At 40.8% G+C, this 24,629-nt stretch overlaps 1 protein-coding gene across 1 annotated transcript in view; it reads right to left on the reverse strand.

Moving 5' to 3' along the window:
* The window catches only part of LOC150075592 (uncharacterized), a 61,488-nt gene that overhangs the window by 5,805 nt on the left and 31,054 nt on the right, over window positions 1-24,629 (reverse strand). The window contains exon 4 of the mRNA XM_090388569.1: window positions 10,593-10,733. Within this exon, the coding sequence (XP_090244695.1) occupies window positions 10,593-10,733 (141 nt within the window). The remainder of the gene's footprint in view (window positions 1-10,592; window positions 10,734-24,629) is intronic.

Genomic DNA, 24,629 nt, shown 5'->3' on the forward strand with positions numbered 1-24,629 from the left:
GAAAAGAATATTTTATACCTTATCATCACCCATGAACCAGACGACATAATAGGGCTGACAGTAGAGGAACTGGTAACACGAAGTGATCAGGTGTTCTACAGTGGACGATGAAGAGAGAGAGAGAGAGTAGTAGCAGCAGTTAAAGGCAAAGAAATGGGTTATAATGCCAAAAAAGGAAATTACGATGTCTATGCTACATGGCCTCTATTAACTGGATAGATATCTCACAGAGAACGAATGCAATTGAATTATGGTATACCTTTAAAGTGTCAATCACAGAAGCCTTGAATTACCATTAAAAAATACTGCACGAGGAAGTTTCCAAGTTGGATGAATAAGGAAGTTGCCAGATTACTTGAGCAGAAAAAGACGGCATGGAAAAGTTACAGAGCAATAACAAGTACTGAAGCCTATAACAGCTACAAATTGATCTGTAATAGGGCCACAGAAAAGGTTAGGCTGGGAAAGACAGATTAAAAAAAAAAAAGGATACTCAGCATGGTTTTGTAATGGAAAGTCATATTTAACTAATTTCGTAAGCTATTTTGACAGAATCGCTCAAGGGTTGGACTTAGGGAATAATTTCGACATTGTTTATTTGGATTTCAGCAAAGCATTTGACTCAGTCCCACATGAGCAGTTATTTTATAAGCTGGAACAGGTTGGGATCACAGGGAAAATCCTTAGATGGATAGCTGGATGGCTTCAGGGCAAGAGACAGATGGTTGTGATAAATTCCTCAGATTGGGTTGATGTAAGAAGTGGGGTTACCCAAGGATCAGTATTAGGGCAACTGTTTTTATTGGTTTTCATAAATGACATCGATGAAGGGATAGAGGGCATGATGTCTAAATTTGAAGATGATGTAAAGATTGGTAGAGTAGTTAATGATCACTGCTAAGCAGAGCTTCTTCAGAGTGACCTAGATAGACTTCAGGAATGGTCAGAAAAATGGCAGCTATGCTTTAATCCAACAAAGTGTGTAAGGTATTACACCTGGGAAACAGTAATCCCAAAATAACTTATTCACTTGGTGGAGTTCAACTAAACCCAGTACTGGAGGAAAGGGACTTGGGTGTTACGATACGGTCAGATATTTAATTCTCTGAGCATTGTAAACAGGTTGCAAGGAAGGCCCATGGTGTCCTATCGATGATCCATCGAACTTTTGCAAGTAGAGATAGGGACGTGATAATCCCATTATACAAATTTGTATAAGGCTTTTGTTAAACCACACTTGGAATACTGTGTTCAAGTATGGAGACCGCACCTAAAGAAAGACATCGAGATTCTTGAAAGGGCGCAAAGACGGGTAACTCGCCTGGTGAGATCGGCAAGAGGGCGTCCTCATGAAGAAAGACTTCGAATATGTGGGTTGCAGAGTTTGGAAACTAGACACTTTAGAGGAGATTTGATTGAGGTGTTTAAGGCTCTGAGAGGTATCAGTAAAATGAATGAGGACAAAATTTTCAAGATTATAAATGATTCTAGAACTAGGGACCATAATTTCAAATTACGGAGGAGATGTTTATACTGGATTGCAGGAAGTGTTATTTTAGTCAGCGAGTTATAAATTACTAGAATAAATTATCTACATGGGTGGTGGAGGCTGACAGTTTGGAGAAATTCAAAGGTCAACCTACGGGAGGAGGGAAATGCATAGGTTGTCTATATCCTTTTCTCTTATTAATTATTTATTTATTTTTTTAAATTTCTTCTTCTTATTATTATTTATTTTATTTTGTTTATTTATTTATTTTTTCTTGGCTGGTGCAGCATAAGCCATAGGCTTATGCTGCACCAGCCAAGGCTACCTTGCACCATGTGGCCATTGCTAATACTATTATGGACCAACGTTTCACTGGTGAGGTCTACCAGCTATAATAATAATAAACTTCTTTATTGCTGCTAAATACGGTACAAGTACTAAAAACAATAATTCTCATCACGGCGACTTGGAGAGGAGTTTTACATTAAGGATTGATACATGCAATATGCATTTAGTCAAAGCTTGATAAAGAGACTGCACTCACCTCAATAATCCGTTGTGGTTATATGAATCATAAAACAGTAGTGTGAGAAAACATTGGTTAACTAAAAATAGTGTTTAAAAATCGCGATAAGGAAGCGTGGTTTAAAAAGAGTAATTGAAAAAACTTAGCCTAGATGAGGAGGGGTGCCCCATATCGTCCTCTAGTTGTCCGAAATTATCTGAAATTAAAAAAAGTATTAAGGGGCCAATTGTCGAGAACGACGGACTTTCGATGGTTCATCTTCAGTTGGCGATAAAAAAAAGAAGAGCGAAAGGGTTGCTGTAGATCTTAAGTACCCAAAATGTTGTGCTGGACACGCGGTAATTTAATTCGCGTGAGATTCCAAATGGTAGACAAGGTAACCGGAAGTTTTGTGTTTAAGACGTCAAGATCGGTTTTAAATAAACTATGTTGTTCCTGTCTTTAGTGTCATAAATGCGGGTTTCTTTATATTTATTAAAAGGGGGCTCCTACTTTTTATAGGTAGAAAAAAATTATAGAGATATCAGTGTTAGTGAAGATAAGACGTAATCGTCTAGTGATTTGGCTGTGGTAAGGGAGAACAACGCGAATGTTGGACAGGTTATATTTTTTATTACTGAGTTTAGAAATACTGAAACTACTAATCTTACTTTTAACAGTTGAAATAATTTGTTGGATTAGTTTGATGGGATATTTTTTGGCTGTAAATTTTTCAGTGAGATATTTTAGCTCGAAAGATAGATCATCCTGTGATTGGCAGTACTTGAAGGCATTAAAAACTTGGTTGTAAAGAACTGATTTATTTACGCTAAGGGGGTTATGTGAGAGAAAATGTGAGTATTGGCCTATGTTGTTTTTTTTCGTGTAGATTTTCGTCTTAAGCCTGTTATTTTGTTTATATATGGTTAAATTAAGAAAATTGATTGCGTTATTAGTTTCTATTTCTAAGATATATTTTAATCTTGGGTGTACTGAATTAAAACTGGTAAAAAGATCGTTGATGGTGTTTTGGTCTCCGATTATTAGAATGTCGTCTGCATACCGGATGTAAAGTTTAATATTTGCCGGAAAAGGTTGAAGGGTCTGATGTTCGACTGTGGCAAGGTATATCTCAGATAAGGGAGCTGAGATACCTAGGCCCATAGGGAGTCCGAAAATCTGTTTATATATTTGGTCTTGAAAATAGAAGTGTCTAGCTTTAATTAGTACAGTAACGAGCTCCAGAATTCTGTAAATGTTGAGAGAAGTCCGATTCGCTAAGGTATTGTCCAAAAGTTAAAAGGTTGCGTAGGGCATGTAAAGTGAAACCGAGGTCTACATTAGTGTATAGGGACACTACATCAAAGGAAGCCAGTAAATCGCCCCGGGATAACGTGATAGGGCTTATGTGTTCGAACGCTTGGCAAGTGTTGTAGATTCGGAATTTAGAAAACTTCATGAGGGGAGAAATAATCTTGACCAGGAAGGAAGGAAGATAAATTGGCGAAGGTGGATTTGCTATAGGAAACAATCGGGCGTAAAGGGTGGTCTGACTTATACCTTGTCTTACGGATAACTTCCGGTTACCTTGTCTACCATTTGGAATCTCATGCGAATTAAATTACCACGTGTCCAGCACAACATTTCGGGTACTTAAGATCTACAGCAACCCTTTCGCTCTTCTTTTTTTAGCGCCAACTGCAGGTGAACCATCGAAAGTCCGTTGTTCTCGACTATTGGCCTTAATCCTTTTTTAATTTTAATATCAGATAATTTCAGACAACTAGAGGACGATATGGCATCAGTTGTGGGTATTCGCCCCCTCATTTAGTGGAAATGGGTTCCTCCGTTGAAACCACGCTCATTTTTAAACCACGCTTCTTTATCGCGATTTGTAAACACCGTTTTTAGTTAACTAATGTTTTCTCACACTACTGTTTTATGATTCGTATAACCACAGCGGGTTATTGAGGTGAGTGCCGTCTCTTTATTAAGCTTTGACTAAATGCATATTTCTTGTCATGAACTTTTGCTTACTCTTTTATGGAATGATACATGCGATTAAATTTGGTAAAATTAATAGTTACATGAGAAATTATAAGTTACACAAAAATTAAAACATGTAAAAATGAAATTATAATAAATAGGAAAATATAAAGAGAAACAGAACTAAACATCGTAACATAAGTTGGAAGAATTTATCCCAGTTCAACAGATGCGATCCACTCGAGGAGAATGCGACGGTATTTGTAGTCGGTAGTCATTTTCTGTAGGTTAATTCCCAGATCGAGCAGTGTCTGAATTTTGGGGAGTGCCTGGGCGGGCAGGAAACGATTACACAGTTTCAGCCGGTTGTATTTGAGGATTAGTGTGGGGTCCGACCTCGAGGATAGCGAAGGGTTTTGCCACTGACAGAAATCCCAGATGTTTGGGGCGTATATCACGTCTGTGTAGATTTTTACTGTAGTCATTAAACGCCTGCTGTCAATTAACCTCGGGAGCCTGGGTACATTTAACTCAGTGGTTTTTAACCGGAGTGCCGCGGCACCTGAGGGCGCCGCAACAACATTCCATGGTTGCCACATAATTTGAATTTAAGTTCCTTAAACTTATTATTATTTTTTAATTTATATGTTTATTTCATTATAAAAAGGTGTACAGTATCTTTTTAATTTTGTGGTGATCTATAATTGGTTTACTTAGTACCTCTATATAAAGAATAAAATTATATATATTGTATAGAAACTGTTGAAGAGAAACACAAGAAAGGCACCCGGGGTGGATGGGATCTATCCAGTTATATTAAAGGAGGCAGCAAAGGAAGTAAGCAAACCCTTAGCCATAATTATGAGAGCTTCCTTGGACTCAGGGGAGGTACCCATAGACTGGAAATGTGCAAATGTGACCCCAATTCACAAAGGAGGATCAAAGGCTGACACAAGTAATTATAGACCTGTGAGTTTAACTTCTGTTCCAGGAAAATTAATGGAGGCACTGGTTAAAGAAGCATTGCAGGATCATTTAGACAAGACTTCAGTTATAGCTCAGACACAGCATGGTTTTGTTAAGGGGAAGTCTTGCCTGACCAACTTGATTGGATACTATGATGCAGTCACAAAAGAACTGGATGCAGGGAATAACTTTGATATTATATACTTGGATCTTAGAAAGGCTTTTGATACTGTTGCACATGGAAGACTGCTACACAAATTGGAGCAGTGTGACATTGGAGGCAAATTGCTGCTATGGATAAAGGGGTGGTTGAGGGGGAGAAGACAGAGAGTGGTAATCAATGAACACTGCTCATCGTGGACTAATGTTATTAGTGGAGTCCCTCAGGGCTCAGTGTTGGGTCCATTATTGTTTTCTGTATTTATAAATGATATTGATGATGGTATATCAAGCTTAATGTCCAAGTTTGCAGACGATACGAAGGTTGGCAGGGTTGTCAAGGACACTACTGACACTATGCTGCTGCAACAGGATCTGGAAAGGTTGAGCAGATGGGCTGAGAGGTGGCAAATGAAGTTTAACATTGACAAATGTAAAGTACTACACATGGGAAACAGCAACCCCAGAGCAACGTATCAACTCTGTGGTACTACACTGACAGTGGTAGAGAATGAAAGGGACTTGTGGGTGGTTGTGCAGGCAGATATGAAGTTCTCTGAGCAGTGAGGACGGGCGGCAAGAGTAGCTCATGGAGTATTGTCAATGATATACAGGAATTTTTCCAGCAGGGATAAGGAGGTGATTATTCCATTGTATAAGGCAATGGTCAGGCCACACCTAGAGTACTGTATACAGATCTGGAGGCCTCATTTCAAGAAGGATGTAGAGCTGCTGGAACGAGTACAGAGAAGGGCAACAAGATTGGTGAATGGAACAAAGGGGTGCTCTTATGAAGAAAGGCTTAAGTTTTGCAAATTACAGTGTCTGGAGACTAGGCACCAGCGAGGTGATCTGATAGAGGTGTATAAAGCCTTGAATGGTTTAAGCATGCTCAATGCTGATGGGATTCTTCCTCTAGCTCAGAAAAATCACTTGAGAGGGCATAAATTCAAATTGAGGAAAGACAGATGTAGGATAGACGTGCGGAAATTTGCCTTTAGCCAGCGGAGTGGTTGGTTGGTGGAACAGACTTCCATCCCTTGTGGTGGAGGTTGATAGCCTAAATAAGTTTAAGGCTCAGCTGGACAGGTATTTTGAACGAACAGAGGGTGAAGTGGAAGTGGGTTTTTTTTTTTTTTTTGGCTGATGCTGCATTAGCTTGCTTTCTTGCATCAAATGCCTCTACTAATGCTAATGCTATATATATAATTTGTATTATAAATGTAATTTTTTATAATTATATTATTGTAATAAATATCATATAACATATATATTTTTTAATATTTTATATATAGAAACGGGATTTTCCAAGACGATAATGCGCTATATCATCATTTAATTTTGATACAAATCATTTTGTATCATGTAATATGTTTTATTAAAGAAAATATATCATTTATAAATCAGTATGATTTCAAGAAATATTTGTCAGCAGACGATGCTATACAGGATTTAGTTATTTTGGTTAAGAATCTAATGATAAGTATGTGTTAGCTCTATTCATTGACTTTGAAGGAGCTTTCGATACTTTGTGGTATGAGAGTATTGCATTCATCAAGGTTGTTGAATTGCCCTAATTTATTATATAAAATACGATGTAATTAGAAATCATCTAATGGGAGAAAAATTATGATACGAACTAATCAAATGGTTTTTAACAAGGATATTAATAGACGTTGCTCTCAAGGCTCTGTTTCGGGGCCAGTGTTTTGGAACTTGGTTCTAAACCAGCGCTATCCAGAGAAATCTTACTGTCACAAGCACAAAGTTAATTTTTGACGCATCTCTAACAAACTCTCTCTCTGCTATCTGTCTCATAGACGTTCTGTTTCTGTTACATGCCTTTTCTATAGATACTTCCATGGGCACTCTCCTTCTGAATTGGCTTCTATAATTCCTCCTTTCTCTTCCAAACCAGTCCAAACACTTGCCACTACCAGTCAACACCCTTTCACGTCCAACTTCAAACTCCAGAACCAGCTTTTCTTCTTCCTCAATTCCTTCAACTTCCGTTTTCTGGAACAACCTCCCTTCATATGCATTTCTTGAAAATTACAATCTAGAGAAATTCAAATCAAATATCAAGTAACTTCTTTCTTCTTCTCAACCTTCAACCCACGCACGGGTACTAAGTAATATAGGTTCTAATACCTCTCGTGCTTGGGGTTTTCATAAAAAAAAAAAAAAATGTTGTCGAATTCGTTGCTTTTCTCATACATGTAGTTCACTACATGAATAATAATAATATGATCTTTATTTGTAAGGTGCAAATATACACGCAGGTACCCAGGCTTTGAAATACCCTTCACGGCACTGAGCCAGTGGTTAACAAGCGGCAGAGATATCATCTCGCCGGAAATATAATAAATAAATAACGTACAGCAGATTCAATTTAGTTTAAAATAAAATACAATAATAACAATAATACATCAAATTAAATAATACAGGACAGTTTTCTTAAATTCAAGCTTCCCTGAAATTCTTGCCGAGTCGGAGCGATCTCACATCAGTTGATGGTTGTGGAACACACGTGCAGATCTAGGATGCGCCGTCTGTACTTTTTGTCATCAACGATTTTGCACAGGTCGGCGTCCAAGGACTGAGATAGATGGAGCTTCTGATAAGGGAGGAACCGACCTTTTAAATGTAACCTCGACGGAAGAGCGAGAAACTTTGGAGTGGAACGGAGCGGAGCGCTGGTTGGGGGATCCGCCAGCACACAATGTCCGAAACGTTGGGCGCTGAGATTTTTCCAGCGATAATTTGATGGTGAAGATTAGTCTTCTTTCGTTCATCAAGGCTGCGAATCTGGTTAAATTCAGTGCTGTGAAGTTGTGGTGGGAGATGCCACTTACAGATAGCCCACTTCAGGAGCCAGTATTCTGCGGCGTTCAATTGTTTGGCTCTGGCAAGGTTTATGTACTCTGTCTCGGCAGTGCCTGGTTGTGTCTGCTTGATTGTTGTGGCCGAGCCCACAACTCTACCCCATACAGTACACCTCCAAAGATCATCGTTCTTAGCAGATTTGTGTTATGAATATGTAGCAATTGCTGCTTGGCAATCCACCGTTTCCTGTTGAATTTAGCACAGAGTTCTTCAATGTGATGTTGGAATCTTAATTTTCAATCAAAGGTCACACTCAGGTCTTTCTGCTTTTCAACGCAGGGGATCAAGACTCTGTCTATCGCCAGCTGAATTATGGTTGGTGTGGGTTTCCTAGCTGAAGGCTGTTCAGGGGTGAAGTATATGCAATAAATTGAATAATACTAATAATAATGATGTTTCAGCCATTCTTCAAAAACATGGTGGAAGCCATTTTTTTATGTGCGTTTGAGAATCGCCTCAGATGTCTTTACAACTTGTTTCTGACGACTGGATATGTTTTCCTCGCAGCTCTTTCTTTAACTTTGGATTTTAAAAAATATCACAGGGTACAAAGTCAGGGTTGTAGGGCGGATGAGGAACACATTTGAAATTAATGCCGGCTATATACTCTATGACAGCATGAGCAATGTAAGGTCTCGCATTGTCATGATGCAGCATCTACCCTCCTGCGTGCAGTTATGGTCGTTTGCGACGAATGGGACCCTGCAGAGTGTTCAGCACAGTTCTGTAGTAAAGTCCCGTAACAGTTGTATGACATGGCACAGCATGCTGGTAAATTATTCCTTAAATGACCACAACCTTTCCTGCAAAAGCCACAACTTTTTCTTTTTTCGGTGTTGATAACGCAGACTTCCAAACGAAGCTTACTCTCTGGGTCAAAATGATGAAGCCATGTCTCACCCGCCGTTACCACTTTGTGCAGAACCTCGCCATCTTCTGTAGCCATCTGTTGCAGCTATTGACAAACCTCCATGCGAACTTGCTGTTGCTCAAGTGTGCATGCACGTTGGACTCCAGCGTGCACAAACACGTGTCATATGCAAATGGCCATGGAGAATACTGTGCTTCCTACTGATATTCTCAGCCTTCTACCAGTTGCCTTACTGTTATACGACAATCGTTTCACGATTACAGACGCAGTGTTTATGGTTTCTATAGTGACTGCAGTGGTTGGAGCTCCAGGACCGCCTGTTTTTCTGATGGAATCACGTCCACCTCTAAACATTCTAAACCATCTGCAAACTGTGCTATATGGAAACGTAGATTCACCATAAGCGTCTTTTAACATTTCATACGCTTCAGCTGATGTTTTCTTGAAAAGGAAACAAAATTTGACAGATGCATACTGTTCTTTGTGTGTCGCGTCCATTGTTCCTGAACAGGCATAAACTTTACCGACCACCAAGGTCACACCGTGCTCACAAGTCAATGCGCAGTTGCTATGTGATACAGCTTGGTTTGGTCTTAAATTTCACAGCTCGGCTAGAAATAGGAACAGTACGGTTGTTCATGAAAATGTATGATCATTCTTTATTGAACAGCACTCGTAGAAGTTTCTGCTTCCCCTGCACTTAATTCTTGATGTCCCACTTTGGAAGCTGAAACGCACCATTTTGTCTTTGTTTATTGTTTACCCCACAGAAATTTAATCCTATATACAAAATTAAAACTTGTAAGGCTAGATGTGTTATATCACACTCTATTGTCTGCATTGCGGATTCAATTTAAGAAAAAGGGTTGTCTGATGGTTAACTGCATCAGTTGTGGGTATTCGCCCCCTCATTTAGTGGAAATGGGTTCCTCCGTTGAAAACGGGGAAAGCATAGCCAGTTCTCGTTTTGTTAAATGCTTTCAAAGGACCATTTTGCGAAAGCCTTAAGGTAGCAATTGCCATGTATGCTGGATTTCATAAGCATACCCAGCATAACTTATTCCTTTTAATCTCTCCACTAATTGCGTAAAATTAAATAAAAGTGCATTTCTGTACGACCAATAGTTCCCCATAATCGATATTTGCTTTTTAGAACATCCTATATTAACTCAAAATAACATTCTTCAAAATATCTAGGGAAAGAACGATTAAAATAAATAAATGAATGAATAAAAAAAAAATAAAAAAATAAAAAAAAAATATATATATATTGTTCAAATGATTAAAATTTAAAAAAAAATCAAAGCAAATCTATTATAATTGCTTGGATTCTCGACTTTCTCAATTCTCTTCGATTCTCGAATTTTTAGATTCGTTCTGATAATCTATATTCGAATAATCGACATTCACTATTCTCTTTAATTTTGTTGAAATGTATGAAAAAGAGATTTATTTATTTATTTTTATTATTTTTTATTTTATACTTTTCAGATTATAACATCCAAACCTGTATTTTATTCAGCGTGTCACCTAATTATTATTAGGTGACACGCTGAATTTTTTTATTAGTTTATTAGTCAGGTTATTAATTAGTATTTTAAGCATAAATCCGTATGAAGTGATAAATTATTAAAAATAATTAAAAGAAAATAAAAAGGATTATAAATTTGAAATATATATAAAATAATTTTTATTAGCATAATATAAAAAAACGAGCATCATTTTCCTACCTTTTGGCTGTCTTCAGCAGAGGAATTTCGAACTAAATAGTGAAGATTCACTAACCCCAGACCTCGGCTAACTACCTGGAATTTCGACAGGTAGGAAGAGGATGTACAACCGGAAGTGTGTTTATCTACGACCCTTACTTCCTGTTTTTTATATAAATTTATGTTTTGCGTCAGTATTCAGTGATAGTAGTGACAGTTTTTTTTTTTTTTTTTGCAAATAACAACAAATTGTTATTTAGATGACAATTTTCTTTTATTTAAAATAATATATACATAAAAGTAAAATCAATAACTAATAAACAACTGAATGTCAGCACTTAATTTGAATAGAAAAAATGGATATAACAAAAACAGAATTGCTAATTTGTTGCGTATTTTTTTTTTTTTTTTTTAGTAATTCATAATGTAACACCAGGTGGCGGCTTATTATTTACATACGTGGTTAACTCGAATTTAAGAATATTCCGTGAACTAATTTGATAACATTTTTAAAGAGATTTGGGAGGGATGACAATTTATAATTGTAAAATAAAGCGAAAATTTCGTTAGTTATTTCGTGAAGACGTACAAAATTTTAAAGACTATTTTGTTACATCATCAGAAAGGTGCAACAAAAGAAAATGTACAGAGTGGTTATAAAATCGTTTCTTACTTTCAAAAATTAATAAAATTAATAAACTAACTCTAGGGCCTCACATCTGGTGAGTAGGAGCTTGGCAAACCCAGGGTCTTCAGTTGGATATCATCATTTCTTCTCTTTCTTGGTGATTCCTTTCTACTTTTCTCCCTCTCAGGGTAACCCCAGGGGCTCACATCTGGTGAGTATGGGCTTGCACACCCAGGGTCCTGAGCTGGATATCATCATTCTTCTCTTTCTTGGTGATTCCTTTCTACTTCTGACTTTTGTTCTCTCTCTCTAAGGGTAATTCAGAAATTTTTTTTCAGTTGGTGCAGCATAAGCCTCAGGCTTCCTTGCACTATATGGCTAATAATAATAATAATAATAACTCGGGATTTTTTTTTTTTTTTTTTTTTTTGGCTGGTGCAGCATAAGCCTCAGGCTTCCTTGCACCATATCACTATTAAAAACAATAATAATAATACCGCATTACCTTTACAGCAATCGTGCAACACTGGAGGCCATCCACACAGCCGTGTATTGTGCTGCGGTAGCAGCCACGAGGATTAATGGAATAGAAACGAAAGGCCATCAGCAAGAGAACCGAAAACAGAAGGAACGGCCATCTTGGGAAAGAAGACTTCAGCAGAAGATAGAAGAATTAAGAGTCAAGAGAGGTCAATTGACCCAGTACCAATGGGGCAATAGGAGTAAGAAATTAATTGGAAAAGTGAAGAGCATCCTCGAGAGAGGAATCGTCCACAGCAAAAATGATGAGACAAAAAATCAGAGAATAGGAGAGGAGAGTACTTGGACACTTTAAAGCAGAACCTCCTTGCATTCAGCAAGAGACTATGCCGATACAAAGCGAGCTCCCAGAGGAAAATCAACAACCGAATCTTCGATGAAGACCAAAGAGGCTTCTACAGGAGGCTCGGAGAAGGCGGGAAAGAAGGGTATTTGCTTTTTAGGAGCATTAGCAACTAAGGCCATATTGCTCCGGGGATATGCGGCGGTCATTTTCCAGACCTTCCCGCATCCTCCGTATTTGGTGGTCGCGGGCTCAAACCCCGCTCTAATCAAGAAGCGTGTGCTACGCACTGCTGCTCCTGCCCACCTGGCTACGGAGGCGCCGGGAAAGAAGGGAAAGGACCACCCGAGCAGAAGACGATTGAGGACCCTTGGGGAAACATATGGAGCAGGGAAGTAAGACATAACAGCCGAGATCGTGGATAGAACTAGAATGCAAGAAAACCAAGGACATACAAGAAATGAGAGAATGGGATTTACGGGAATAAGAAGTAAAACAGACAATCACGAACTCTCACAACTGGCGAACTCCAGGAATAGATAACGTCCACAACTACTGGTAAAAGAAGCTCACTTGCACACATAAGCACCTGCAGAGCAGTTCACCTGAATGATAAGGCACCCAGAGACAATCCTGAAGTTTCTCACTCAAGGAATCGCATATCTGAAGCCTAAAGATGAAGATACAAGAAACCCGGTGAAATATAGGCCAATCACCTGCCTCCCAACAATGTACAAGATCTTGACCGGCTGCATAACCAGGAAGTTATCAGCCACTTGGAGAGCCAGATCATAATGGCCGAATAGCAGAAAGGATGCAAGCGGCTGAGCAAAGGGTGCAAGGAGCAATTAACCATAGATGCAGCGGTTATGGAGCAAGCCTACATGAAACGCCCCAACATGTACACAGCCTACATCGATTACTGCAAGGCCTTCGACTCTGTGCCCCATAGCTGGCTAATAGAGGCGCTGAACAAAGTCAATCTGATAGTGACAAACTTCCATGGAAAAACGATGGCGAAATGGAGTACCACCATTAAGGTCGAAAAGATCACAACCAGGCGGCCAATCCCCATCAGGAGAGGAATCTTTCAGGGAGATGCCCTGAGCCCATTGTGGTTCTGTCTAGCACTTAACCTGCTATCCACCATGCTCAGCAGTAGCAAGTTCGATATAACCTCAAAGAAAGAAGGAAGGAAGAACCTCTACACCCTCACCCATCTGATGTACATGGATGACTGCAAGCTCTACGCGGGAACCGAGAAGCACCTCCAGCAACTACGCCAGATCAACGAAGAATTCAGCAATGATATTAGGAAGGAATTTTGTCTAGACAAATGCAAGCCCCACAGATTGCACCAGGGAAATTGAGTCAACCGAAACTACCAGCTGAAAACTGGTAAAGAAATCGATGCCATGGCAGAAGGAGAGGCCTACAAATACTTGGGGATGATACAGGCTCAGCAGTGCCTGTATCATCAGGCTCTGCTGAGCCTGTATACAGCGCAGGAAAATTATACATATACAGCACAGGGAAATTAGGGCCTGCCTGACCGAAAAAGACAATTAGCGACTAAGAAGCCTCTGAAAGCAAAACTGAACGTAGGGAACACAGTTAAAGCCATAAACACCTATGCAGTCCCAGTGCTAGCCTTCTCCTTCGGGGTCATAGATTGGACTAACACCGAACTGGAGGATATCATAAGAAAGACAAGAATAATGATGACCAAGAGCCGCCAACACCAACCGAAATCTGCCGTGGAGAGACAATTGCCCGGAAAGAAGGAGGAAGGAGCCTCATAGACGTCATTGAGCAACAGAACACAGCGATAGTTAACCTGAAGGATTACTTCCAGAAACACACAGCAGCACTCCAGTAGGCCATAAGGAAGATAGACAAGCGGTATACCCGACTCAAACTAACCGGGCAGTCCTCTCCCAACCAAGAGGCACAAACGAAGCTAGAAAGATGGGCAGAGAAGACACTCCATGGAAAACACTACAACGATCACCATCAAGATCACATAGATAAAATTGCTTCCAATGCATGACTCATGAGCGAGACGCTCTTCCCCGAGACTGAAGAATTCATGCTCGCCATCCAAGACCAGGTAACCAACACCAGGAACAATAGAAAATACATCGTCAAAGAGCCAGGAGTGTTCGATATCACATGTCGAAGATGCCACCTGGCCTCAGAAAGATCCAACACATCACCGCGATGCAAGGTGATCACTCAGATTGAGTACACTCATAGGCACGACCAGGTAGCCAGGATAAGAAGAACTCTTTATTGCATACAAAACGCACACGCCGTACACAATACCCTTCACGGCTACAAGCCAGGGATACATCAGAAGCTAGCAATGAAATACCAGTTGATCGAAAAATGTGTACCGTACTACAAGTACGAACCCCAGGCAGTACTAGAGACCCGAACCCACAAGTCGTACTGGGACCGCGCCATAATAACGGATAAGCCATCCCGCACAACAGACCGGACATAACCATTGTGAACAAGAAGGAAAAGACGGTCTATCTGATTGATATAGCGGTACCCAACACTGGCAACCTGCTGAAAACCCATGGGAAAAAATCAGGAAGTACACGAACTTAAGACCGGAGATCATAAGGTATAAGGTATGTTCGTGTCAAAAGGGCACCTGGGATTTCTCCCAACTCTGCGTGTGTTTTGCTGTATCGAGGACAGTACACTGTCAAGCCAGAGACTTGAAAGTGTGTGGGCCGTGTCTGTGCAGTGTGATATGTTGTGCCCATTGTTTGACCGGCTTATTGGCTGCCCATACCCTGCCAGGTGGAGGCTAGCCGGGTGTATCCAGTATCACAACAAATTGCTCTGACAGGTCCTGCCACCTAGTTTCTTGGGATTTCAGTGGCTAGGACCTTAAAAAAAAAATACGCATTTGATATTAGTGCTTAATGGGATTGCTGTTTGGAAATCGCTGGTTGGGGTTGAACGCTAAAGAGATGTGTTAAAGGCCTAATAGGTCGGGAAAAATTTTGATGTTATTAAATTTAGACGTGAGGCTATACGCTAGATTAAAGCTAATAGTGTTTGTTGTCTTAGAGATTTGAAACCGGTGGAATTTAGACGTTGATTAGAATTTGGCGGCATTGTTAAGGGTGTACCTTGGTCGATTTAATGAGAGGGGGGAGACTGAAGACTGGGGGAAAACATATAGAAGAATAGGGATGATAGAGTAGGCATCCCCAAAGAGGTCAGTGGAGACGAGCCCCACCAGGCGAAGTATGGGGGGTAGGCAGGGAGGAGAGGAGACAGAGATCCGTCTCCCCCCTACCTGGGAATGGGGTTTTAAAGGGAACCAGATTAGAGTACGCCGTTCAGATTGCCAATGGCGTGTTGGCAGCAAAGCCGCAGAATGTCTTCGTCAATGTCATGTCCAAGCAGTGTCGAATTCGGTATGAAGGTCAAGCTGCCCATCCCGCTCCGGGGGTCGGATATGTTAGCTGGCAGTGGGGAACCCACGAGGCGATGGGGTGGGAGAGACACACATTTATTTCATTCATAATCTGCTTTCTCACTCTACTTGCATTTTTTTTTTTCTCTCATTTTTTTTATATATATATATATACATATATTGACTATACAGGGTGATTCACTACCAGTGCGACAAACTTGAAGGAGGTGTAGGGGGCACAAAGACGAATCGGAATCACATAGCATTGCAGGGTCCGAAATGCCTTCGTCATGCGGTAGAGGACGTTGAACGGGAGGTCGCGTGAACAGCGATCCCGCTGGAAGTCACCATTTGCGAACTGGTTCCCGAGGCAGTAGGATGGACGAATATTCAAACGTTGAACTGGCCGACATGCACCTCGCGTATGGAGCTGCGGACTGTAACGGGAGCGCCGCTCTGCTCTTGTACCAGGAACGTTTCCCGCACAGGCGTTCTCCTCATCATACGATTTTCGCACGTGTGCACAGAAGGTTACGTGAGGCTGGTTGTTTCACGAGGACCATGAATTGAGAGCGAACGATGAGGACGCCAGACAATGAGGAGAATGTCCTACGTCTTGCAGAAGGCAATCCGAGTACGAGTACTCGAGCGATAGGCCAACGATTGAGTATTTCCCAATCCACTGTATGGAGGATACTGTCAACAAACTAAATGAGTTCATACCATCTGCAAAGCGTCCAATCAGTGGAGCCTGCGGATTATCCACTCCGGAGGACTTTTGCTACTTGGTTTCTTCAACAGAAATGGTTCGCAAATGCTGACTTCTAGCGAGATCGCTGTTCACGCGACCTCCCGTTCAACGTCCTCTACCGCATGACGAAGGCATATCGGACCCTGCAATGCTATGTGATTCCGATTCGTCTTTGTGCCCCCTACACCTCCTGCAAGTTTGTCGCACTGGTAGTGAATCACCCTATATATATATATATATATATATATTTTTTTTTTTTTTTCTTTGCAGGCCAGGGGAGAACGCGGTGCTAGTGTTTATGTGGTTAGTAAATGTTTGTTAGTACAGTATATGTAAAGTAATGTAAGCTATTTTTAACTTTGTATTCTTTTGGCCAATTACATTTGTTCTTCCACTCATTCCCATTTACTCTCTCTTTCCTTTATGCTAGGTCACTCTTTCTTTCACCAAGACTGCCATTTAATCCCTTTTATCATAATTCCTAGTTCACTCAGTGCCCAGCCTATTCATTCTATCTTTCACTTTCGTTCATTCATTCTTCTTTCATTCTACATTTGAACCCCTTGGTACTAGCTTAGTGATATTTTTCCGTTAATCTGCTTCCCTGGCTGCCTGTACATCTCCCTCCCCTGCATGGTTACTTATTTGGTGTGGGTCCCTAGATTCCTACACATGGCAGGGTAGTCGTGGGGAGTTTTGTTATATCAGGTTTCTGTCAGGGTGCAGAATACTGCTGTCCTAACAGTTTTTAAGTCATCGTCTGGGCGTGGTGGAAAACTTGGGCAATTTTACTATTGATTATTGTCTAATTGCTGGGGGGCTGAATTGCCATTCTTTGGATTGCTCTGCGCATTTCGAATACTTTCTGTGTGAAAGATGTAAAAGCTTTATAATTTTGCTCTTCTAAGGGGCCAATCTGTGCTATTAGCTCTGTTCTGGGGATGTCATATATTATACATTCATATAGAATGTGTGCCCAGTCTTCAGTTTCGCCACAGGTGCAGTTTGGGTCATCAATCAGCCCTAAGGAGGTTAGTTTCGCCTTTAGGGAGCCGTGACCTCTCAATATAAATGTTGTAAAAAGTCCAGGGGCTATGAGCTAACCATTGACACCCGCAGAAACCGTTTGGTAACCAGACCTCCGGTTTCCTGCTCCCACTTTGTTTGCCATAGCTCATGGAGCTTTGTGGCTATTCTTTTTCTTTCATCATTGCAGGTGTTGATTGTGTCAAGGGCTATCCCCAGAAATTCTGTGGGTATGCCCTTTTTAAATCTATAATATAAGTCTCTTTTGGCTACTTCCAGGTAAAGTGGGAGAGTTCCGCCCAGCAACTGTAGTGCAGGTGTGCTTACTGTGCGACATGCTCTGGTAATAGTGAGTAATATTGTCCTTTGTATTGATTCTAATTTATTCCTATTTCTTACTATGGCCGAGTGGATGAACCAGGCACCGGCTCCATAGGTGATAACAGGTAGGAACATTGCACGGTATATGACTGCCAAGGTCTTTCTTTTGAGCCCCCAGTCTGCTTGACTGATCCTGGCAATCATACCTGCATAATTTCTCACTTTCTTTGCCAAGTAGATCAAATGGTGGTAAAAAGTTAGTTTTGAATCAAAGACCACGCCAAGATATTTTAGTTCTGTTACCATTTTTATAGTGGTTGTGTTGATTTTGATTTGTGGATGTCTGCTTATGTCCAAATTGCCTTTTAGAAGTATTTGTTTGGTTTTTTCAGGCGATATTTTGAGCATGTGCATTTGTGCCCACTCCTGCAGCTGCAAGAGGGCGGCGTTTGCTCTTTGCTCTACAACCACTCGTGAGTTACCTTTTACAAGGAAAATCATGTCATCTGCAAAGGCCAGGCTTTCCACGGGGCCCAGATCCAAGGCCAGAAATTCGTCCAGAACAATGTTCCAAAAGAAAGTGCCAAGGATTGAACCCTGCGGGCAGTCTTTATTCATAGGGCGTGTCAATTCCTGGAACCTTGTGCGTATTGAGACACTTCTGTCTGTAAGGTAGCTGTTTATTACCTTATAGAGGTTTTGTGGGGCATTTGCCTGGCGAAGTCTCCTAAGGACACTAGGCCACCAGAGTGAGTCAAATGCCCCAGCAAAGTCAATGGAGATTGCCAGCATATATTTATCCTCTGTATTTTTAACTGTTGTCAGTAGGTGGTGCATGGCATCCTCCGTGGAATTGCCCTGCTTAAAACAGTACTGACTGTTGGAATGCAAACCTGCTTCTGTGTAATATTTAGCTAATCTGCTATATATTAGTCTTTCATATATTTTCCCTAGTACAAGGAGTAGGGCTATTGGTCTACATTATATGATTTGGGATCAGTAGGGAGTTTTTCAGGGGTTTTGAGAATTAATCTTAACACAGCTTGTTTCCATATTTTTGGGAATATACCTTCTGCCATATAGTTATTATATAGTGCTATTAATTTATCTGGTGCTATTTCTGCTAATTTTTTGATAATCTCAATCTCTAAGAGGTCAAAACCTGGGCATTTATTGCTTTTGGTTTTAGATAGTGCTATTTCTAAGTCTTGTATGGTGAACAGAGGTTCAATATTGGCATTGTCATATTCAGTGTTTTCTTTTATAATGTTTAGCTGGGTGGGAGAATGATTCCCAGTTTCAGTCTGAATGATACTGTCTAGGATGTTATTTACAGAATCCACCCAACACAGGGCTGGGGTTCCATCTGGTTTTCTAAGACATCTCCTCTTGGCAGTTTGTTGGTCACTATTCTGTAGACAACTCCCCAGGGGTTATTGTTTCCAGTAGTTCCCAACAAGTTCCTCCAGCATTCCCTTTTCGTGTCTCTTATGAGGGCTGTATACTGATTCCGGAGAGTTCTATATGAATCTCTCAGTGCATCCACCTCATTTTGTGGCCAAGATGTTCTGGTTCTTTGAAAATGTCTCCTCGCCTGGTGTACCCTACCTCTGAGTATAGTCAGTTCGGGGCACCACCAGGGAACTGTCTGCTTCCTCGGTTTTTTCCGTGAGATAGATAGGGTTGCCGTTTTTGTTAAAATGTTTGTCATAGTCAGTGTTTGCTCGTCCGGGCTACAGTTGCCTGATCTAGACCCCTCATTTTCCTGTTTTTGCAGCTCACTGCTGTATGTTCTGCAAAAATCTGCCAGTTTGCCCTTTTAAGGTTATACCTTTTAATATCCAACAGGTAGTGTTGGGTTGTTTGTAATCGCCTGTTTAGTTTGAAGGAAATGGCTCTGTGATCTGATGTGGTCCAGGCTGGCTGGACACACCAGTCTGTGATTTTATAAGCTATTGAATTGGTGGCAAGAGTAACATCAATATCACTCTCCCACATGGTACTGCTAAAAGTTGGAAGGTTATTTGGTTGGTTTAGAACTTGAAAGGGTGAGGTGGCTATATAGTCTGAAAGTATCTGGCCATTGTGTGTGCCTGCTCTGTCTTCCGTACGGCTATGCCATAAGGCTGACCGGCAGTTAACATCAGCACACACTATGGTATTTGCAGTAGGTATTAAATGGTTGTGTTTATATCTTCCCCTGGTCTGGAATATAGTGAAATAATGTAAAACTGTCCTACAGCACTGGTGATATGGGCACACACTCCCACTGGGGAGCCATAAACACATATGCAGTACCAGTGCTATCATACTCCCTTGGGTTCATAGATTGGATTAACACCGAGCTGGAGGATATCATGAGAAAGACACGAACAATGATGACCAAGAGCCGACAACACCACTCGAAATCTTGGCGAGACTCAATTGCCCAGAAAGAGGGAGGAAGGGGCTTGAGAGACTTCATTGAGGAACAGAAGACAGCCATAGTTAACCTGAAGGATTATTTCGAGAAACGCACAGCAACACTCTAGCAGGCTAAAAGGACGATAGACAAGCGGTATACCCCACTCAACCTAAGTGAGTCTCAAACTAAGCTAGAAAACAGGCAGAGAAGACACTGCATGGCAGACACTACAATGATCTCTATCATGATCGCATAGATGAAATTTCTCCCAATGCATTGCTCACGAGCGGTTCGCTCTTCCCTGAGACTGAAGGATTCATGCTCGCCATTCACGACTAGGTAATCAACACTAGGAACTATAGAAAATACATCGCCATGGAGCCTGGAGCGTTCGATGACACATGTCGACGATCACACCTGGCCTCAGAAACGATCCAACATATCACTGCGGGATGCAAGGTGATCACCCAGACTGAGTACACTCATAGACACGACCAGATAGCCAGGATAATAGATCAGAAGCTAGCAAGGAAATCCCAGTTGATCAAAGAAAGTTTAACATACTACAAGTACTAACCCCAGGCTGTACTAGAGACCCCCAACCCACAAGCTGTACTGGGACCGCGCCATAATAACGGATAGGTAATCCCGCACAACAAACCGGACATAACTCTTGTGAACAGGAAGGAAAAGGCTACTTATCTGATTGACATAGCGGTACCCAACACTGGCAACCAGTAGAAAACACATGAGGAAAAGATCAGGACGTACACGAACCTAAAACAGGAGATCAAAGAGATGTGGCATATGGAACAAGTAACGACCATCCCGATCATCGTGTCAACCACAGGTATGGTGCCAAAGACCCTACATAACAGCCAACAGCAATAGGTCTCCCAGCGAACACTTACATGGAACTCTAGAAAGTCACAATCCTGAACACCTGTAGGATAGTCGGAGAGTTCCTCGACCAACAGTAACACCAGACATAACAACAACCACCCTGTTTCCTTGGTAGCAATACCCGTCACGAGGTGGGACCCCCAATCAGGGATAAATAATATAAGATCAATAATAATAATAATTAGGAAGTACACGAACCTGAGACATGAGGTTAAGGAGATGTGGCATATGCAAGAAGTATCGATCATCCCGATCATCGTGTTAACCATCGGTATGGTACCAAAGACTCTACATAGCAGCCTAGTAGCAATAGGTCTCCCATGGAATACCTACAAGGAACTCCAGAAAGTCGCATTCCTGAACACCTGTAGGATCGTCAGAGATTTCCTCCACCAACGGTAACACCAGACATTACAACCACTCTGTGTACTTGGTAGCAGTACCCGTAGCAGAGTGGAATCCCCCAATTAGGGAGAAATAATATAAGAGCAACAATAATAATAATAACAACTCTAAATGTAGGGAGAAAAATTTTTTTTTTTGCATTGTAATCAGTATATGTATCTTTCAATAATGAAAAATGAATTTGACCAACGGGGGTGCGCGCAATTTCACCAATCATTATTGGTGTCAAACCTCTACGTGTTCACTAATTACTTTCCAATAGTCCTTTGTGGCAACTTAGTAGGTGTGAAGCACGTCTGGCCCTCATTTCAAATCTGTCACTCATTTCCAGAGGTCTGAATTCGATTCTATCAAAAAGCGGAAAGAATTTATAAAGTCCTCTTAAATCAAGACTGTAGTTAACCGATCTCAGCGCGGAGGAAGTAGGGTTTTCCGAGATTTATTCTGGTTTTTTCGTGCTGCAAAACTTGAAATCGACCCTTGAAGGGCACTTCTACAGTCATAATGACAGAGTCTGCACGAGTAGCACAGTGGTGTCGTCACCGTCCTCCCGACACTGGGTGGAAAAGGATGGGTTCGAATCCCGTCGATGATGCAGGGAAAGTTAATGGGCTTTTTTGACCCTGGCTGAGTTATTCTGTCTCCGGAGTAGATAGCAAGGTGTTTTCCACAGTAACTGGGAATTTTTCATCCAGTAGAACAGGCAAATCGACCAGAGAACAAGCGCAATTAACAGACACATGCACTGCAGATGAATTTAATTATTCGGTTCGCCTAAAAATAATACTTTTTTGATTTTTTTTAGATATAATTACATACAGATATGAGCGCACGCTTGGGATCATTAAAATAATTATCATTATTTTATAAACAATCAATGTGAATTTAATAGGAAATTGTGTTCCCACCGCTGTCTTCAAAATTTTAAATGAATAATTGTTTGTTGTTAATTGTGCATGTCTCAAAATGCCCTCGATTATTAATTGTTTTAAAACAAAGGATTAATATCATGTGCTATAAATCCATACTGCACTGTAACTTTTAATGGTTTGAACGATTCCTCAAGTTTTGCCTATCAGTGATTCTTGAAAGCGAAAGTGCCCCTCATCCGCCCATTGGATGTTAAATTTTGCATTGTTTTCAGTATGTGTGTATAACCATTTCAGATCCTACATAGCCTTTTTAATGATTCGCTGGGCGTAATCACGACTGATTTGATACTCCCTTGACTCCAATCTATGTAGATTAGCATTAGTAGTGGCACATGATGCGCGAAAGCAAGCTTATATACTGTCAGCCAAAAAAAAAAAAAAAAAAACCCTTAGCATAGAGCAATCCATTCACTCCAAATATTTCTCTAGTTCTGCATTGAACTTATTTAAGTTGTTGACCTCCACTACAGCACATGGAAATTTGTTCCAACTATGAACCACCCGCTGGCTAAAGGCAAATTTCTGCACATCTATTCTACAATTGCCTTTCTTCAATTTGAATTTATGTCCCTTCAGGTGAGTAATCTGAGCAAGAGGAAGAATCCCATCAGCTTTGAGCTTGCTCAAACGTTCAAGGTCTTATACACCTTAATTAGATCACCTCGCAGGTCCCTAGTCTCCAGATGCTGCAATTTGCAGAACTTTAGCCTTTCTTGGTGACAGCAACCCTTTGACCTACTTACCAGTCTCCTTGCCCTTCTCTGTACTTGTTTCAGCAGCTCTACATCCTTTCTAAAATGAGGCCTCCAGACCTGTATGCAATACTCAAGGTGTGGCATGACCATTGCCTTATATAAGGGGACAATCACCTCCTTATCCCTGCTAGAAATTCAAATTGTATATCATTGACAAGACTCCATGAGCCACTCCTGCTGCCTCTCTGCACTCTCAGAAAACTTCATATCTGACCGAACAAAAAGGGCCTGGGGGTAACCCCAGGCCCTTTTCATTCTCCACTACCCTGAGTGTAATACCACCTTGTTTGTTCGTTACTCTGGGGTTACTGATACCCATATGCAGTACTTTACATTTGTCAGTATTAAAATTCAATTGCCACCTCTCAGCCCATCTGCACAACCTTTCTAGATCCTGTTGCAGTAATATACTGTCATTACTGTCAATAACAACCCTGCCAACCTTCGTATAGTCTGAAAACTTGGACATAAACCCTGAAAAATTGATAAATACAGAAAACAAGGGGCCCAAGACCGGACCCTCGGGGACTCTACTAATAACGTTAGTCGGCAAAGAGCACTGTACGTTGATTATCACCCTCTATCTTCTCCCACTCAACTATCCTTTTATCCATTGTAGCAGTAGCCGTTAATGCCACACTGCTCCAATTTGTACAGTAGCCTTCTATGTGCAACAGTATCAAAGGCTTTCCTAAAATCCAATTATATGATATCAAAATTATTTTTTGCATCCAGTTCCTTTTGATCACATCAGAGTATCCAATGAAATTTGCCAGACAGGACTTCGCCTTAACAAACCCATGCTGTGTCTGAACTATAACTGCAGTCTTCTCTAGATGATCCATCCTGCATTGCTTCTTTAACCAGTGACTCCATTATTTTCACTGGAACTAAAGTTAAACTAACTGGTCTGTAATTCTTCGTGTAACCCTTTGTGAAATGGGAACACATTTGCTCATCTCCAGTCCACAGGGACCTTCTCTGAGTCCAAGGGAACTTTCATAATCATGGCCAAGGGTTTGCTTACTTCCTTTGCTGCCTCTAATATAATTGGATAGATCCAAACCAGCAAAGGTGCCTTTCTTATGTTCAATTTCAACAATTTTTTCTCCACTTTGCTCTCAGTTATTACAAAATGTTTATTTATATTGCGCAGAGAATGAATACAATTGAACTGTGGTACGCTTTTAAAACATTAATCACAGATGCCTTGAATGCGTATATACCATTAAAAAAATACTCCACGAGGAGGGTTCCAAGTTGGATGAATAGTGAAGTTGCCGCATTACTTGAGCAGAAAAAGGTGGCATGGAAAGGTTACAGAGCAATAAAAAGTACTGAAGCCTATAACAGCTACAAGGTGATGTGTAATAGAGCCACAGAAAAGGTTCGACAGGCAAAGGCAGTTTATGAGAAATCACTAGCAAACAGAACAAAGAGGGGGGATAAAGAATTCTTCACATATATAAATGCCAAGAAGAGCAGGACAAACCAGATCGGACCTTTACGTAAGGGAAAGGGGATAGTAATAAATACACCAGCTGCTGTTGCAGATGAACTCAACAGTTATTTTGCATCGATATTTACAAATGAAAAGCCTTTTGTGGCAAAGGGAAATTGTGGGAGCGAAGTTAAAAAATATGTAATTAATGATATTGAAATTTCGCAAGA

The sequence above is a fragment of the Mastigoproctus giganteus genome, chromosome 14 (assembly GCF_048544385.1).
Source record: "Mastigoproctus giganteus isolate SK-2022 chromosome 14, ASM4854438v1, whole genome shotgun sequence".
In the NCBI taxonomy this organism is placed as follows: domain Eukaryota; kingdom Metazoa; phylum Arthropoda; class Arachnida; order Uropygi; family Thelyphonidae; genus Mastigoproctus; species Mastigoproctus giganteus.